An 18,505-nucleotide genomic window follows, 5' to 3' on the forward strand; every position below is an offset into this window, starting at 1 on the left:
TATTTATATTCCCATTGAGCAGATATGAAACACAAGCCTCCCATAATTAGCCTGGGGTTCTACAGGCTGCATCTGAAACCCAATCTGACCGACGGACGGAAATGAATCCTCTTATGATTATGTCGGGATGCCTTTCTGAATACCAGTACTTATCTAGGAGAGGGTCCCCTTGCAGATGTGTTAATTTTCTCATTTGCATTGTGGCTGCTCATTACAGATCTTTTAATTGTTATGACTCTTAACTACATGAGTGCTGTGTGGCTACATTTAAATGCGTATTTGTTTGAAAATATTTCAACGTATAAACAGAGTCAAGTCCTTCAAGCCACTCTATGTCTCCCCCAGTCCCCAGTTTCATACCTAAAGGTAGCTTACCAGTTATTCTAATTTTTCCTGTATTTTTATATGCACTTTTGTGAATGAGTATGAACTACTTAGTGGATGGATATTATTTCCGGGGGTTGTATACACACTGTGTGTTTAACTATTACTACTACTACTACTACTACTACTACTACTCAGGAGAGACTCCTTTAACAATTGTAGAATTATGTCTTAGAGGCTTTGCAAGGTCAAAGTTGTGATCTTTACCTTATAAAGATGTCATCTATATTCTCTGTCTCCCTCTCCTCCCCGTCTGTCCATGTGCATAATATGCTACATTTTAGTTAGTGCTGAAGACGCCCACTGTAATAATCACACAGACAGAGTTGCAGTGATATGTAGCATGTTATTCCCCGCCATCTTTGAAGCCAGCCTAGGTTTCCTGGTTAATCTAGGTCAAGAATTTTCAGTATTTCGAACCCCATCACAGACGACTGTACAAACCTACTACCTGAACAGAGGCTACTTAGTGAGAGTAACCTTGTTCACACAAGGCTCTGGGTGTCGGATCCACCTCACGTCCCCTCCCTTCTGTTTGAGATAACTATGGCTGTGGCCCTGCTTCTTCATGCATGTTTTATCTGATCTCATGAATTCTGCGTGATTCTAGAGTGCGGAGAGAGCTAACCTCCCATCACCTGCATTTAGAACCCCGCCCCAGCTCCCATTCCAATAGTGGGGCAGGAAGAAGCAGGGGTGAAATTTTTGTTATACTATCACGAGGCTCTTTATGAGGTTGGACACAGGGGAAACAGGAGCAACTGCAGGACCCTGGGAACGCTGTGCAAGCTTCTGGTCTTGGCATCAGGGTGCTTGTGGTTTTTCTGAAGCAGAGAGCAGGACCAATAACCACTTGGAGAATGAAGCTCTTTCAATTGCTGGCTTTTGGCTTGAGGTCTGGAGTTGGTTATCTGACTGGTTATTTGTGGTCAGGCAGGGTTTCTTTTATTGCAATGGGGACTGTTCCTTAGATAAAGAAGGGGCTGGCCAGAGGTAAGTACCCATGATTCTCCATCACAAAGACTTTTGGGGCAGCTGTTGGCTTGGAGCCGTACTTTGTATGCACTGGAGCCTGACCTTGGAGTGATTGCCGCTCACCACACGGGCAACCCACAATTGACTCTGGCCTCTGTTTTTCCCTCTCAATGCATTTTCAGTGGAATACACCATGGGAAGTGGTTTCACGGGCCTGGCACTTTGAAGCATGGTTATGTCTTTTTGTTCTCAGAGTTGGACTTTACTGTTACGGGGGACAACTGGCTGTGATCAGCCATCCTGTGATGGCTTATTAGACATCCGAGGGCCTAACCCGCTATTAAAGGTAGAGGATGCAAAACAAGGGAAAGAAAACAAACGGGTTGCCCTCAAGAATAACCCCATCTCGAGTAGGCACGGAAATGATGGAACAAGGCTTTTAAGAATTTTTTACCTGTGTCATTCTCTCCACTCTTATTTATACTGAGAGCTTCCGTAATTGAACAGCAAAAAAAAAAAAAAAAAAAAAAAAAAAAGAAAGAAGAAGAAAAAAGAAAGGAAGTGAAATCATAGATTTCATGTTTGAAAATGTGAATACTCATTAAAACAACCATGCATTCATTATTGTTTATGAGATGATGATTAGTTTGATTTTTAGTTTTTAATTACCTTACGATGTTTTTAATTTTAATTTTTTGAGAACTTCATGTATGTCGTTTTATCCCTCCATTTTCTTCTAGCTCTTCCTGCATTCACCCCTCTCCTTTTCAAATTTATGTCTTATTTTAAATTGTTATTCACACACATACACACACGTACACACACACTACACATACACACACATACACATACATACACACATACATACGCACACACATAAACACACACATACACACACATACACACACATATACACACACATACACACACATACACACATACACATACATATACACACATAAACACACACACATACACACACATAAACACACACACATACACACACATACACACACATATACACACACATACACACACATACACACATACACATACATATACACACATAAACACACACACATACACACACATAAACACACACACATACACACACATACACATGCACATACACATGCACACACACATAACATACACACACACACACACACACTCACACTTAAAGATATAACTTGCTGAGTTCATTTGGTTGTTCATATTGTATCTGATTTTAGGCTGACTGCTTGGCATGCTATCACCTATCGGGAGACGTGCCCTTGGAGAAAACTGATTTCCCCTCTCAACGGCCATTAGTTGTCTGCAGCTATTCATCTAGGGTTGGGGCCTTGTGATATTTTCCACAGCCATATGTCAGTTGGAATGTCAACTGATGTTGTCATTTGTCAGGTCCTGCTTATGCAAGTGTATTGATGAGGTCTCATGGGTGTAGCTTTTTCTGTCACATATAGAAAGTAGAATATAGGACCCTGCTCTGCTCCCTCATTTCCCATGCTCCCCGAGCCTTTATGTGTGGCTTTTTTTGTGTCAACTGGAGCTAGGTAGCTCATAGTCAGAATCATGTTCTCTGCATTTTTACCCATTGTGGCTTTCTGTAATGCTCCCTTCTGAAAAAAAAAAAAAGAAACTCTGATGAGTGGTGTGAGTTATCTGTGGGTATATCTTCATCTCTGTTTCTCTATGTATCCATATATCTATCTCTCACTCTCTCTCACTGTATCCGCATCTGATCTATATCATGTATATAGGAATATATGTATACAAATATATGACCATATGTATACATACATATATATGTGTGTGTGCATGTGCATGTGTAGCATACGTGTCTGTGTGTGTTTTCTTTGGAGATAAGCTCTCATTTTATAGCCTTAGCTACCCTGGAAGTCATTATATAGACCAAGGTGGCATCTAATACACAGAGATCCTCTTGCCTCCGCCTTCTGAGTGCTGGGATTAAGTGTATACATCATCACACCATAAACATAAAAATAATATGATTCCTTATGACCTTTTAAAATATCCTTAGTGTTACTTATTCCTCCTCCCCGTGATTCCCTCTATGTTACTCCAGGCGATGCACTCATAGGTATGGTTTAGGAGTTAGGACCTGCACGTAAGAGGTAGAATGCAGCGTTTGTCTTTCTGGGTGACCTCGCTCAGTGTAATACATTCTATTCCATCCATTTACCTGTGAATTTCTTGACTTCACTCTCCTTTATGCTAAATAGTATTCCATTGTGTATGTCTACCACCTTTGAGTTTCCCTTTCCTCAGCTGGAAGGTATTTAGTTTTTTTCTGTTTCCTAGCTCTTGTGAGTAAAGTGGCAGTGGACATGGCTGACCCTTACAGTGGAGTAGGGTAGTGTGTCTTGGAGCATATACCTAAGTGTGAGGAGTGTGGCATCTGGGTCCTGTGGTAGATCGAGTTTTAGCTTTGTCTCCTCACTGATTTCACAGTGGCTACCCTGGTTTGGCGTCTCACCGACAGGGATCAAGGGTTCTCCTTTCCCCACTTCCTAGCCAGGATGTGTTGTCCTTCTCTTGGGCTTATCTCTTCTAACTCTGCCTAGATGAAACCTCAACCCAGTTTTAATTTGCATTTCCCTAATTGGTAAGGGTATTGAGCATGTTTTGAGATATTGCTTAACCGCTTCTATTTCTTCTCTCGTGAACTCACTGTTCAGATCCATGGCCCATTGTTTTTAATTGGGTCATTTGTTTGCCCGACTCTGTATATGTCCTGGATATTAATTCTCTATCAGATGTGTAGCTGGCAAAGATTCTCTCCCACTCTAAGCTTTCTCTCTTCATTCTATTGGTTCTGTTGCTGGACAGAGCTTTTTATTTTTATGAGGTCACATTTGTCAATTTTTGGCCTCAACTCCTGGATAAATGGAGTCCTATAAAGACTTTCCTACGCCCATCCCTTCCAGAATACTGCATATGGTTTCATCTGGCAGCTTTAGCATTTAAGGTTTCACAGTGGGTCCTCCATTCATCGGGAGCTGATTTTGGTGCAGGGTGGCTGATACGGGTCTGATTTCATCCTTCTACATCTTGAACAAGCAGTTTCCCCAGTACCGTTTGCTGAAGATGCTCTCTTTGCTCCAGTCGTGTTTGCTGCACCTTGGTTAGATATCAGATGACTGCAATGAAATGCACTCATGTTTGGGTCCTTCGTTAGATTCTAGGCTATGTTTTGTACTCTTCTCTGTGGGATCTGCACAACAACCCTTTTGTCTGAGCTGAGGTCAGACATGCAGAGCCCCTGCAGCTGGTTCTGATCCAGTCCACTTGTCTTTACCCTCCCTGCTTCACCCTTTCTCTGTGCAGAGCCAACCTCTGCCTGTCTAAAGATTAAAGCAAATCGTAACTCTTAAGCAGTTTTTAATGATTTCTGAAAAGAATGGAAGTACGTATGCATATTCAAGGAATAAATAAGAAGCTCATGCGTGCAGAGGAAGGTGTGGGCTTGAACTATAGGAATTAATCGATGAGTTAATTGGGATGAACTGGGAGTGAGAAAAGAGACCTGAATGATAACCATCACTAGAGGGAGGGAGAAGAGAGCAAGAGATGGCAGTCTACCAAGACACTGGACATCATGTCGGGCAGGTGTTCGACCAGATGTGGTAGGCAAGTGTGGAAGGACAACCAATGTCATATACACCCTGACGGAATCTTAGGAAGTTATTTTGGAGACAAAAATCAGAATGGGATCCTTGAGGTGGTAGATAGAAGTCAGGACCGGCTGGCAATGTCGTCATCTAAAGCAGTGATAGTTAGATTTTTGGGAGGCTACCTGTGACACAACCAAATATATAGCTGGATCCCTTACCTCCTGGTTTTGTGGATACAGCCTTGTTCCAACAAAGGCTGTACCGGGCTTCTGCTGAACAGCAAGGGCAGAGCGCCACGCATGACTTGCTTGGCTTTATTTGGTTTTTTTATTCCAACAAACCCATCAGAGATTGAAAGCCACCAAAAACCCAATATCCAGAAAACAGTGCCAATAAAGTCTGTGTCTTGTCCCGAAATGATCTCTTACTGACAGGAAGCTGCAGCCTAAGCTCCTGCCCAGCATCCGGAGATTGATACCACAGTATCTATTGCATCTGTAGCCCAGGAGAGGAGACGAATTCAGAGTGATGTTTATAGCATTTTACACCATCACAAAGATGTGCCATTGTAGGTGAGGGACCATTATAGATGTGTCAGTGGGAGGACCTCAGAATCTAAAAAAGACTCACTACCTGCACTTCTTACAGACAAAAGTTCGCAAAGTCGAGCTAAGTCTACTGAGAAATGACACAGGGACGTTGAGATGAATAAAAGACATGTGAAGAAGCAGGCAAAGGAAAGAAAAGGATAGATAAGAGAAAGAGGAACTGTTTCACCTGTGGTCATGTCCTGATTTTAATGTTGAAGGGATCATGGAAAGGAAGAAAGGCAATTCCAGGTATATAGAAAGGTCCCTTTGTTTTATTGAGCTCAGAATTAGGGATGGGGTGGGGAAGGGCTGAGGTGTAAGCAGAGGGGGAGTGGAGGATCAAGTAACAAGAACATTGTCTAATGCAGAACTATGGTGTTCGCCTGAGAACCGGCAGAGGGCCTTTGGAAGTCTGCTCACTGTGTGTACAAGCCTGGCATTGGGAATGAAAGCACCGGACTAATGCTAAGCTTTATTTGGGAAGCTGATTAGGCTGCACGGGATGAGTTTCTCTCTTACAATAACAGCTGATAGATGCTGCCTATCATTAACATCTCCAGATGTTTACAAGAGGAGCAGGACTTTGCCAGGTAGACAATGAGTGCAACGTGTTCATCCTTCAACTCCTTGTATTGCTATTGTGGGCACAGTCTTGGTGAAATAACGGGGCACATGGCACATCAGGCTGCATTGAATCTTTAGAAGTTACCATGTCCAGGCTAAGACCTTCTGAGCCCCTGAGGAACGAGACATGGGTTTTTTAATCCCGTGATGATGAGCGGGTTGAGAAACTGTGAGCAGTGTCTCTTTGGAGGTAATACTTCCTTGGAGAAGATGTTGGCAAGAACTAACAAGGTAGAAGTGATGATTCCCCACAAAGAGGTCTATCCGGACACACTGATTCCTGGGTGTATAGGTACATGGCCGCGCAGTGTTCGTTATAGCACTGCTTGCAACAGCAGACTTAATTTACTTTTTATTTATATTTTGGGGCATTTTTTAGAAGGAATATTTTGTGTAACCCCAAATGGCCCTAAACTTGGGGTCCAACTGCCCTGGCCTCCGTAGTATTGGAATTAAAGTCCTGCATGATATATAGTAGATTTTTCTTTACACAGGGTCTCATGTATCCTAGGGTGACCTCAAATACTGAGGGCAACCAAGGGGAAATTCTAAGGAACCTGCCATGTCAACATATGAAGCGTTGGGTTTACAAGCAAAAGCCACTATGCCTGGTTTATGTGGTTCTGGGATCAAACCCAAGGATTTCTGCATAGTAGGCAAGAGTTGTGCCTCCCCATCACTGTGATAATCTATTTTTAAAGAAAAAGAAGAAGAAAGAAGAACATAATTTTTTCTTTGTAGATCAATGAGTAAGTGGATGGCGATATAGTCATGAGCAGAAATGCTATACAGCAGTTAAAATGAATGATTATGACTGGGTATGTCAACAAGCAGAGTATCTCAGTGTCTTGTCCTTGGGGGGAGGAAGTAAAGAATAACCTTTGGGATTGCTTTTATTCAAATATAAGGGCATGGAATAGAGAGATAGCCCAGTAAGTTCACATACACAAGAACCTAAGTTCAAAGCTCTACTAACCTCATCAATGGTTGAGTGCGGGGGCATGTGTCTGTAATCCCAGCACTAGGGAGATGGAGAAAGGGGATTCCTGGAGCTCAGTGCACACTCAGCCTAACAAAATAAGTGGGCTTCAAATCAGTGAGAGACCTTATCTTTAAAAATCTGTGGAAAGCAATAGAGGAAGATGCTCAGCATTGACTTCTGCCGTTCACACAGGAACACACACCTCCATTTTTACTCTCCTGTGTACACACCCACACAAACACACGTACACAGCTATAGACCATCCAACATACAAGTGTAAGGACACTCCAAATTATTTGTTGTTTATAAACATAATTATTTTAGTGATTGCCATATGATTGTGGACTCACTGTACTCTCCTGTGTGTTGGAAGTAATTAATGAAAACATATAGAACAAGTAGGAGAAAATGGTGATACACTACATACACACCAAACACAACCCATGGAGTGTTGAACACAGCTGTACTCATCTGAGCTTAGGCTCAGACGTCAAAGCTACATGTCTGTGTACAGCTCACATGGCACCGTTCAGGTCAGCTACTCATCATGCATACTTGCTGGGTATCAGGGAAAGACCGACATTCCATGCATATGTGTCACGGTCATGGTCTCAGTGATTGGAACTTTGGTTTTACGAAGCAGGAGTTCAGATTTGAGGAGCTGACTTCAGTGTGGTGAGATGAGACTGTTCTTCCAAGCAACACCCCTGTGCCCACTGGCAGATGTCTGGAGCCCCAAGATACAGGAAGGCTTGCTTTATTGTCAGAGCAGGTCCTGCAGGCACAGCTGTCCTGGCAACAAGACCAAGTCCTCTCTGCCATCTGCACTCTCCCCAGGCCAAGTGGGCCTACGGAACACTGTGGCCAAGAAGAGATGCCATAGCTGTGCTGGAAAGAACAGAGTCAAGGGTACCTTTGATTCCACATGCTTGTTGGCTCCTTGACGTGCCTTCAATGAGTGGTACTTGCTTCTGTCTACTTGAATGAGCAGAAACTGCCAGAGGCCTGCAGGAGGCTGAGTTGTAGAGAGCATCCTTTGTTGGGAATTCCCTCTCCTCAGCAGCCAACTCTGGAAAAGAGCAAAATCAGTGTGAATCCCTTTGTAGCATGTAGAAAGAGGGCCTGTGCATGGCGCAGAGCATGCTGCCTTTGATGGGGGCTATTTGGATTCTGGAAGGGAGTTTGTTGTGACATCAGCCATGCAGGGAGCCTTGAGGATTTAGCTCCTACAAGATGTTTGCCGTAGATAGGATGGGAAAAGTCACTGGTTGGAAAATAATGTAACACTAGCTTATTGTGATAATAAAATTTAAGGTCCAAAAGCAAGTATAAAATGGTCTGCATTAAATGTCTCATTGTAATAATAGAGTGGTCCTTGGCAAATATCTTCTCTTCATCCATTTGGGTGTAGATCCTTTGAGATGTATTTTAATAAAGCCTTGACCTTGAGCATGTTATCAAGAATCTAACTTGAGCAAGAATCCCAGTTGGTCAGTTTACAGGAATTCCTCCAGCTTTCATGGACTCTGCCATCCCTGGGTAGTAGCTGATACCCTTGGCCAGCATTCAGCAAAAACCTGATTAAGTCTGTTTATCAAGGAACTGCCCTACCTCCTGTGTAATTTCCATCCACTGCTCCTCACCCTGCTTCTCAGCTATCAATCCCAATTTTCCATGTTGCTTTTGGAACCCAGCCAAGTCTCTCTACCTTATGGCAAAATTCCATGGCAGTAGCCCTCATGTTCATTACACTAGTCCTGGGCAGAACTGGCATCTCCATTTTAACAACTGTCAGATGAAGAAGTTTTTGTTATTGTTGTTGTTGTTGTTTTTTTCTCCCTAGGCTTAGAGAAGTGTCTCATCCAAGGCAATGTATCTGCATACACTTCAGATTCAGTTCTAAAATCTGGGTTGATGGCCTGCAAACTCAGTGTCTTTTTCCTATACAGTGCTTATTTTATGTTGAAAGGAATGTAGATCAGGTCATTTAAGAGGTTTTATTTCCATTAATAAAAGCATGCATCTCACAGCCTTTGGATGTCATAATTTGTCTGCTGCATTGTCTTGGAGGATAGTGTTGCTCTGGGTGATAGGCTGATGGGGGGCACTTAACCTTGATTCTAATAGGAGTGAATTACTGGTACTTCTCTGGTACCAAATGCTGCTGGACCTCAGCAATCTGTGACAGTTGTGCCAGCATCCAGAGCATCAGGAAGGATTTCTAGTATGGGAGTATTTCAAGTTATTATTATTAAACCTTAGCAGTTGTCTAAAAACTGGTGAATGGGTTTAGACAAGTTCATTCATCTACTCTCACAAGTAAATACAAAGAAAACCAATACAAACCCCACTTCATGCAGCGCCTGCATTGAACCAGGCATGATACTGGGTAGTGATGATGTTTGAAGTGTTGCTTGCCCACAGAAAGGTAAAGTCAAGGAAGAAGAAATTCTTTAATGAAGATAATGTAGATGAAACAATAGGACAGACACTGAAATTGGAAGGAAAATATACAAAGTGAGTGGAAAACACAAGGAACTATGATGAATTCCCCTGTAGGAAAGTTATAAGGTGGATAGACAGTACTAGGGTTAGATTTGACAGTTGGACCCAGAATTACCAAGGAGAAATAAGTGATGGCTGACCCAGGGAAGATAGTCAAATGTGAGACAGGATTAGGAGTGTTCAGTGAAGCTGGCAAGAAAGGTAATGGCTGATGATGGGCTCGGTAATGACTGTGGAGACCGAATTTCAAAGCCTAAGTTTGGAGAGTGAGTCTGGTCTGTGTGCATGCAGTGGGCATTTGCACTAAAGTGAGAGGTGGACAGACCTGGGTGAGTGGAGAACAATCTACCAGCGGCATGGAGGATAGCTGCCAGGGAAGGTTATACGTGGATCTCTAAGTGGAAAACTGTTATGAACGCAACGCTTGGCTTGACATGCCAAGCGATTGGGTGCTTGGTACATAACTTACTTAGGAGGCAGCATCACAAAGACTCAGAGACAGAGGTGATGTTGAGAGATACAGGCAAAGAGAAAGACCTAGAGTGACTCTCCACACTCTGTGCCATGATCAAGCATGAAAAGCCAGCTTCTTGAGGGACTAATTATGTTACTGTAATTGATTCACATGAGGATATGGTAGCTTAGGATGAGACTTAAAATAGCATATTAGTTTCTTTAGTAAGCATTATATATATATATATATATATATATATATATATATATATATATATATATATATATATATATATATTCCATGTTCTGTACTCATTGTAGAAAGGAGAAATAAAACAAAGACCTCTTAATTTTAATTTAAGTATTTCTCTCCCAGGATCCTCTTGGGCTTCCTCTGTGCCATTATTTCTATATCCTCACAAATGCTTCATGAGCCTGAATTATCCCCATTTCTCAGATAAGAAGCTCGAGACTGCAGCAGGTTTAATGACTTGCCCATAGCATGTAATTAGAGAGCTACAGATCCGGAAAGGAATCAGATCCCTCTATCTTCAGAGATTTTTTTTTCCCCATCGTATAACGGTGTTCAGTGAAGTTCTTTGACCCTGAGGAGCCTACTTTGTAGGTTAGATGGAAGATCATAAAAGAAAGAGTCACAACACCCTTAATGAGTTAGAAAAGAGGTGAACAGAATGTGCTTTGGAGTGTGTAGGACAGGGAAATGCATGCTGGCCTATTTTAAGAGGAATTGTAAGTGGTTTAGAGGAAGAAGGGTAGAAAAGCCTGATGGAGAACACTCTTAAAGGTCATCACACAGGCTTCTCAGGCTAAGTTAGCTGCGAGCCAAAGCAGACCCAGGTTAGAGTCTGAGACTAGAAAAAGTCTCTACTGTCAGGATGCCAGAGTCAATGGGAGCTGTAGAGATGGAGACCGAGAACTGAGCTTAAGAGGCACAATGCCTCACAGTCATCATGTCAACTGAGGACAGAGAAAGTAAATTGACTTCTAGAACCTTCAATAGCCTATGCGGGAGGTGTCTCAAGGCTAACCAAGGACGTGCTGGAGCATGGGAGGAGAAAGACTGATGATAGTGATTGTGTGAAAAGGAAGAGAGATGTGTATAAGGTTGCAACCGTGACTTGAGAGAGTGTGATAGGGAATCTGGCCTCAGGAATCCTACTGTTTGACCCGTTCTTTCCATTCTCTGGTATGGAAGAGGAGGAAGGCCAGCACAGAAGATAAGCCAATGGGTTGATAACCCAGTGGGTCCATAGGCCAATGGGTGAATAAGCCAGTGAGTCCATAGGCCAATGGGTGAATAACCCAGTGGGTCCATAGGCCAATGGGTTGATAACCCAGTGGGTCCATAGGCCAATGGGTGAATAAGCCAGTGAGTCCATAGGCCAATGGGTGAATAAGCCAGTGGGTCCATAGGCCAATGGGTGAATAACCCAGTGGGTCCATAGGCCAATGGGTGAATAAGCCAGTGAGTCCATAGGCCAATGGGTGAATAAGCCAGTGGGTCTATAAGCCAATGGGTGAATAAGCCAGTGGGTCCATAGGCCAATGGGTTGATAACCCAGTGGGTCCATAGGCCAATGGGTTGATAACCCAGTGAGTCCATAGGCCAATGGGTTGATAACCCAGTGGGTCCATAGGCCAATGGGTGAATAAGCCAGTGAGTCCATAGGCCAATGGGTGAATAAGCCAGTGGGTCCATAGGCCAATGGGTTGATAACCCAGTGGGTCCATAGGCCAATGGGTGAATAAGCCAGTGAGTCCATAGGCCAATGGGTGAATAAGCCAGTGAGTCCATAGGCCAATGGGTGAATAACCCAGTGAGTCCATAGGCCAATGGGTGAATAAGCCAGTGAATCCATAGGCCAATGGGTTGATAACCCAGTGAGTCCATAGGCCAATGGGTGAATAAGCCAGTGAGTCCATAGGCCAATGGGTGAATAAGCCAGTGAGTCCATAGGCCAATGGGTGAGTAACCCAGTGGGTCCATAGGCCAATGGGTGAATAAGCCAGTGGGTCCATAGGCCAATGGGTTGATAACCCAGTGGGTCCATAGGCCAATGGGTTGATAACCCAGTGGGTCCATAGGCCAATGGGTGAATAAGCCAGTGGGTCCATAGGCCAATGGGTTGATAACCCAGTGGGTCCATAGGCCAATGGGTGAATAAGCCAGTGGGTCCATAGGCCAATGGGTTGATAACCCAGTGGGTCCATAGACCAATGGGTTGATAACCCAGTGGGTCCATAGGCCAATGGGTGAATAAGCCAGTGGGTCCATAGGCCAATGGGTTGATAACCCAGTGGGTCCATAGGCCAATGGGTTGATAACCCAGTGGGTCAATAGGCCAATGGGTGAATAAGCCAGTGAGTCCATAGGCCAATGGGTGAATAAGCCAGTGAGTCCATAGGCCAATGGATTAACTACTTTGTCCTTTAAGCCTTTCTTTGGCTTTTGTATCTGGTCAACCTGCTAGAAATGAGGGGAAGGGATGATCATGTAGCTAATAGTACCACAGTCAGAATGAAATGACTTCAACCAGTTCAATGAAAAATTTTTTTTGATCTGTGATATACTCTTGTAAGACAGAATCTCTACGTGGTGTTGTCTCCTTTAACCTAGAATGCTCTTGACCAATTCCTGGCCACGGACAACTCTTTTGTTTCAGGTTCAGTGGAAGGGATGTGAAGTTGGCTGTAGTGTAGGAAAATCCCACCATCGCCCCATTGGAAAACCCTAGCATCTCCCTTTGTGGGTCACACTCACAGTATACTACTGAGTGTTGGATGGATTGGAGCACTTGTGCCCTGCCCAGTGCCACATTCAGAGCCACTGGGCAAGCTGCGTGGGAGGTGAACAATCTCCAGCAGCTTCCTTCTCCACAGACTTTCACAAACGGTAGAAAGTAGGTCTCTGAGGAAGGCTGGGAGCAAAGAAAAGCACGGTTAGAAGGAAGAAGACGCATTAGTCTAATTGCTCTTCTAAAACTAATGGGGCTTTTTATCTCTGAAGAACACTTTCAAGCACTCATGTGACTTGGTAACAAAGATGTGGGTTGGGGAGGAAGGATCCTGGCTCCCCTTAAATGAAGTACCTCATTTGATGACATTATCTCTCCCCTTCTTCCCCCCCCCTTTTACTGCAGGTCAGTAGATTATGGTGCCACCTATGAAAAGCTAAATGACAAAGTGGGCTTGAAGACCGTCCTCAGTTACCTCTATGTCAACCCCACCAACAAGAGGAAGGTAAGAGAAGGGCTCTTCCTCTATCTCCTTTCTAAGTAGCAATGTGGCTTGGGGCCACGAACTAAGAACAAACACAGCAGTTATTGTTCTAACTGTGGAGGGCACACCCCTTAAGCAGTCTGTGATCCTAACAAGGGCCTTTATAGTATTAATAATAATTTAAAATGATGGGAACAGCACTCCCATGAGATTATGTTGCTGTGCATAGGATTCCTCTGTGCCTGCATGGTCCTGACTACTTTCCCACGTCTTACCTATACTCACAGTGAACATGTTGGCTAGAAATCATTACTGCCGCACTATTGAGGAAAAGACAAACTCAGAGAGACTAACACTCTAGTTTGAACCTCCTTCAAGCTAGAATCTGAAGCTCATTTTTCTGTAGCTTCCTTCTTGCCTTTTACTGGTGTGTGGAGACTGCAGTTTATTCACAGGAATCCCTTCCACATAAGGCAGAGAAGTGGTTTCCGGATTCTTCAACGTGAGCTCAAGGTGCTTCAGAGGTAGCGGGCTGCCCTTTCTCCAGCAGCTTCTCGATTCTCTGTTTTCCTCTTCACTGTCAGCCAGGATGAGATCAAAGGAGGTCAGACTTTTATCATGAAGACCTATGCGGAGGCTGGGGTCTGAGTTCCATGAAATGGCAGATGGCTCTAAGAAACAAATACTGTACAGTGTATTGGATTTAGAAAGATGTGATTTATCCCCACTGGAAAAGCTCCACTGTTGAGAGACTTAGGTGGATCGGAACCAAAATGAAGATAAGGTCATTTCAATATCTCTAAAACTCTAAGTTTTCCTCTCATAATTCAGTTTTCATCCTTCAGCGCCTTTGCAAAGCCCTGTCTTTTCCCCCAGTAGACTCAGGAATGAGCTTCTGCTGGTTGTGGAGAAGTAAGGACCTCTGAGTCTAACATGACAGTCTCGGATCTCAGGAATGAGCTTCTATTTACCATGCAGACCTTCCGGTCTCTGACAGTAGCTTGATAGCATCAACTGTGGTTACCATGAGTGTTTATGCTGCCTGACATATCCTAACACAGTCTCACTTCTTCTCATTACACTTTCTCTAATGACCCTGGAAGAAGAGGAAACTCAAATTCTGGCTTCTGCCTCAGCTTTTGTGATACAGAAGTTCAGGAATCCTAAGAATTCTCCTACCTTTAGAGGATGGCCAAGAGCTGAAGCCTCCATTATGGGAAGAAATATTACCTCCATTTGCCCTTCTCAGACATGACTTCAGGTCTGGGACTGACTGGGGAAATGTCTCAGATTTTATTGTTAGTAAATACGAGTTAGTCCCGTTTCATTGACTGCCAAGAAATATTGCTAAAGTATATGAATTCCCATGTTGGGGGCACTTCTTGGAAAATGGTTAAAATGCAGGTTTTTTCTCACTCTGGTCAGGGAAAGACAAAGGACAATTTCATAGGCTTGTTTTTGAAGTGAAAAATAGAATAAATTAACATTTGTAGGAGTCTTTTATGATCCTTCAGATTTCTATCCAAGGATGGAGAAGATTGTGTTTTCTTTCATTGCTACTATTTGACTTTGATTATACTTGGGGCCCCTAGTCACCAGACACAAAGACATTGCACATGGTGATGTGTCTTCCCCAGAATATTTACTTTTAGGGAAGTCTCTCGTCTTTATTCACCAACACAAGAGAACAAGTCGATATAAAGGTATACATTCGTTCATTTCTCTGTGCATCTTGAACTCTGTACCATTAGTATGACCTTGAACCGTTTATTTTTTTTAACTTTTCTGACCCCTTTTAAAATATGTCTAGAATTTAAACCTGTCATTGCCTGGATTCTCTCCCCAGCTTGCGTGAAGCAAGATTCTTTTGATTCTCCCAGTTCCCAAGTTATCTGCAGCTCTCCTGCTCATTGGCAGGAGGCTCCAGCAGGTTTTGTAGTTAATCTCATGGAAGCCCTTGCTTTTCACCTAATGAGTTATTTATTTAACAGATGGCCACTGCTTTCCTTGGAGGCTGTGAATCCATCAGATGAGATCCTTTGCTCCCGGCAAAACTGTAAATTGTGCTTTTATTTATATAGTTGCTCATAAAAGTAACCATTGGCTTTTAATTTTGTCGATGCATTTTTTTTTCCTTTGAGGACAAAACATTCTCCAAATCTTCATAGTTAATAAACCATTAGGCTAATAGCAGAAGTGTTTGTGTGTGCACAGTTGCCTTCTCAATAACACTCTTAGGCAGCGACAACTGGACCTACAGTGCTAACCTTCTCACGGGAAGCTTTATCTACAGTGTCCTCTCTCAACCTCGAAGCTCCTTAGAAAGCAAGTAAGAGAGCAGAGCGGACTCTGATCAGTTTTTCTAAGGCTTCACTACCAGGAATGATGGATCTGTACTTAACACCCTGAGGGGAATGTTTTGGGGCTAAGGCTTAAGGAAGTTGGACCTGAGGTTTATAGTAGAGATTTTCTTACAGACTGTGTGTGCATAGGATGCTGTCATATCATCTAGCAGGGGTTATAATTCTAAGTGAGCACATTGATAAGAGATGCCGAGAACTTCTCTCATTGTCCCCAGACAATGCGGCATCAGAACCATTTTAATGACCTTGACCTACTCCTATGACATTTGATATGAATTCTGTCTCTCTGGACACTGACTGTAAATAGTTCATTGCCTGGTTTTGACTACGGTCAGGTAGTCCACTATTGCAGGATGTCTCTGCTTCTGGCGCTGGAAGATGAAGAGCAGTTGCTTAGCTCTGGGAACAGGAGTCCGGCAGGCTTGTCCCACTGGAGTAGAGGCTCTGTTATTGTGGGGGCTGTTGAGTGCCAGCTTTTGGCTTCCTGTTCCCATTACAGGAAATAAACATCCCTGGGTCCTCAGAATTTATTATTGTCACATAAGTCTTGTCCTCAGGCCCCTGCAGAGTGGCAAATGTCACCGTCAAAGCTGTTTCCCAGACCTGTGTTTTGTCCAGTCTGGCTGATGGCTGAGTATGTCCGAGCCAGAGAAGCTTCATTCCCATCCGTGATTCTATCTGAGAAATCATCTTCGAGTGGACAGGGAATTGTAAGCACGTTGTAGTCTAATTGCTCTGGCTCAAAAGCCACTGCCACCTGCAGCTTTAGAGACAATGTTGGGAATGGTAAGGATACTACACAGGTCTGACTGCTGGGGAATGTGACTGAATCCCTGAAGTGTGACAGTGGGTCGGCCGTGTGTGTGTGTGTGTGTGTGTGTGTGTGTGTGTGTGTCTGTATGTATGTGTGTGTGTCTGTGTATATATCTGTGTGTGTGTCTGTGTGTGCATGTGTATGTCTGTGTGTGCATGTGTGTGTCTGTGTGTCTGTGTGTGTCTCTGTGTGTATGTGTGTGTGTCTGTGTACATATCTGTGTGTGTGTCTGTGTGTGTCTGTGTGTATATCTGTGTGTGTGTATATTGTGTGTATGTGTGTCTGTGTCTGTGTGTCTGTGTCTGTGTGTGTATGTGTGTGTGTGCATATGTGTGTGTCTCTGTGTGTGTGTTTGTATGTATCTGTGTGTCTGTGTATGTTTGTATGTATCTGTGTGTGTCTGTGTGTGTGTCTGTGTGTGTGTCTCTGTGTGTGTCTGTGTGTATGTATGTGAGTGTGCGTATGTGTGTGTCTGTGTGTGTCTATGTGTGTCTGTGTCTGTGTGTGTCTGTATCTGTCTGCCTATTTCTGTGTGTGTCTCTCTGTGTGTGTTTGTATGTATCTGTGTGTCTGTGTGTGTGTCTGTGTCTGTCTGTATCTGTGTGTATATGTGTGAGTGTGTGTATGTGTCTCTGTGTGTGTGCATATGTGTGTCTCTGTGTGTGTGTCTGTGTGTGTGTTTGTATGTATCTGTGTGTCTGCGTGTGTCTCTCTGTGTGTGTCTGTTTTTGTGTGTGTCTGTATCTGTGTGTGTGTGTGTGTGTGTGTGTGTGTGTATGTGTTGGATATGACATCAGAATAGAAACATGGCTTCCATATAAGTCTGATAGCTTTAACTTTGTTGAACAGATGAGGAAACTAAGGCTTCAGCAAGTGCCAACTTAGTTTGGTGAAATGGCCCATAAGAGGTGTCTGTGTCTCGATTTTCTTCTCTCTGCCCATGGAGCTCAGCTGGCATTGCCACAGATACAGAGCTCAAGAGAGTTGCAGTTGTCACACTATCAGAAGAACCTGGGATTACCTGAGGTTTTCTGCTCATTAGTATTGGAGAACTAGCAGTTGCTGAGATGTGGAGAGGTGTGTTAGATGCTCCATTCTTAATTGATTTGCCAGTGAGAAGGATAATTACTTCCAGACTGCACTGCAGAAATGCAGTGGGAATTGCCAGTCAGATTTTTCTGATGAGCATGCTGTCTCTGTTAAGTTGCTGAAGAGGCATTGTATGCACCACCAACAGGTTGCACAGGCCCATGCCATTCTCCAGGTGCAGCAGCATAAACCTGAGCCATCTCTGTACAAGACAGAAAATGAAATTTAGGACCATAAGATTTCTGCTTTCCCTGACCCTGGATAGCATTGGGGGAGGGGGAAAGTAAGCAGTGGGGTAACACACCTGCAGCTCACTGATATTAGCATCTCTTATGCTAGAATAATCCAGAAAGCAATGGATGTGTCAAAGCAGCTTGTTGTTGTGAGGCAATCTGTTAAGTGTCTGCCTATCTCTAAGCCAAGTGTCTGGGGAGGAAGAGTTCATGATTGTAAAGAAGATGCACTCGTGCCAAATATGTCCAATGTGTACACAGATTCAGAGATGCAAACTCCTGTGCATGCAGAGGTCAGCAGGGCACTGGCCAGGTAGCATTGGTTGATTGATTCCTCCAATTCCTCCAGTGTTCTAGATGACTGTCATCCTAGGACAACAGGAGCCCGAGTAGTCAGAGATGGTTAACATACTCTTTCTTTTTCAATTAGATTTTCATAAGAGATTTTCTCTATAGATTTTCACTTGAAATCTTTCTGGAGATAATTTTAGATGATGCAGAGCTCAAGGTTTGAAGGGGCAGGATGAACCAAAGTTGCCTTCAATCATTATGCAATAGGATGAGAAAGGCCACATGTGGAAAGTTGGTGTTGGCAAAATGGCCTTTGGGGGTAAA

The 18,505-nt window shown here is 43.5% G+C and overlaps 1 protein-coding gene across 1 annotated transcript in view; it reads left to right on the forward strand.

The window, feature by feature from the left end:
• Sorcs3 (sortilin-related VPS10 domain containing receptor 3) overlaps window positions 1-18,505 on the forward strand; it is a 618,610-nt gene that overhangs the window by 278,371 nt on the left and 321,734 nt on the right. Inside the window, 1 exon segment of the mRNA NM_001106367.3 lies at window positions 13,313-13,412. Coding sequence (NP_001099837.2) covers window positions 13,313-13,412 — 100 coding nt within the window.

The sequence above is a fragment of the Rattus norvegicus genome, chromosome 1, assembly GCF_021556685.1.
Source record: "Rattus norvegicus strain SHRSP/BbbUtx chromosome 1, alternate assembly SHRSP_T2T, whole genome shotgun sequence".
In the NCBI taxonomy this organism is placed as follows: Eukaryota; Metazoa; Chordata; class Mammalia; order Rodentia; family Muridae; genus Rattus; species Rattus norvegicus.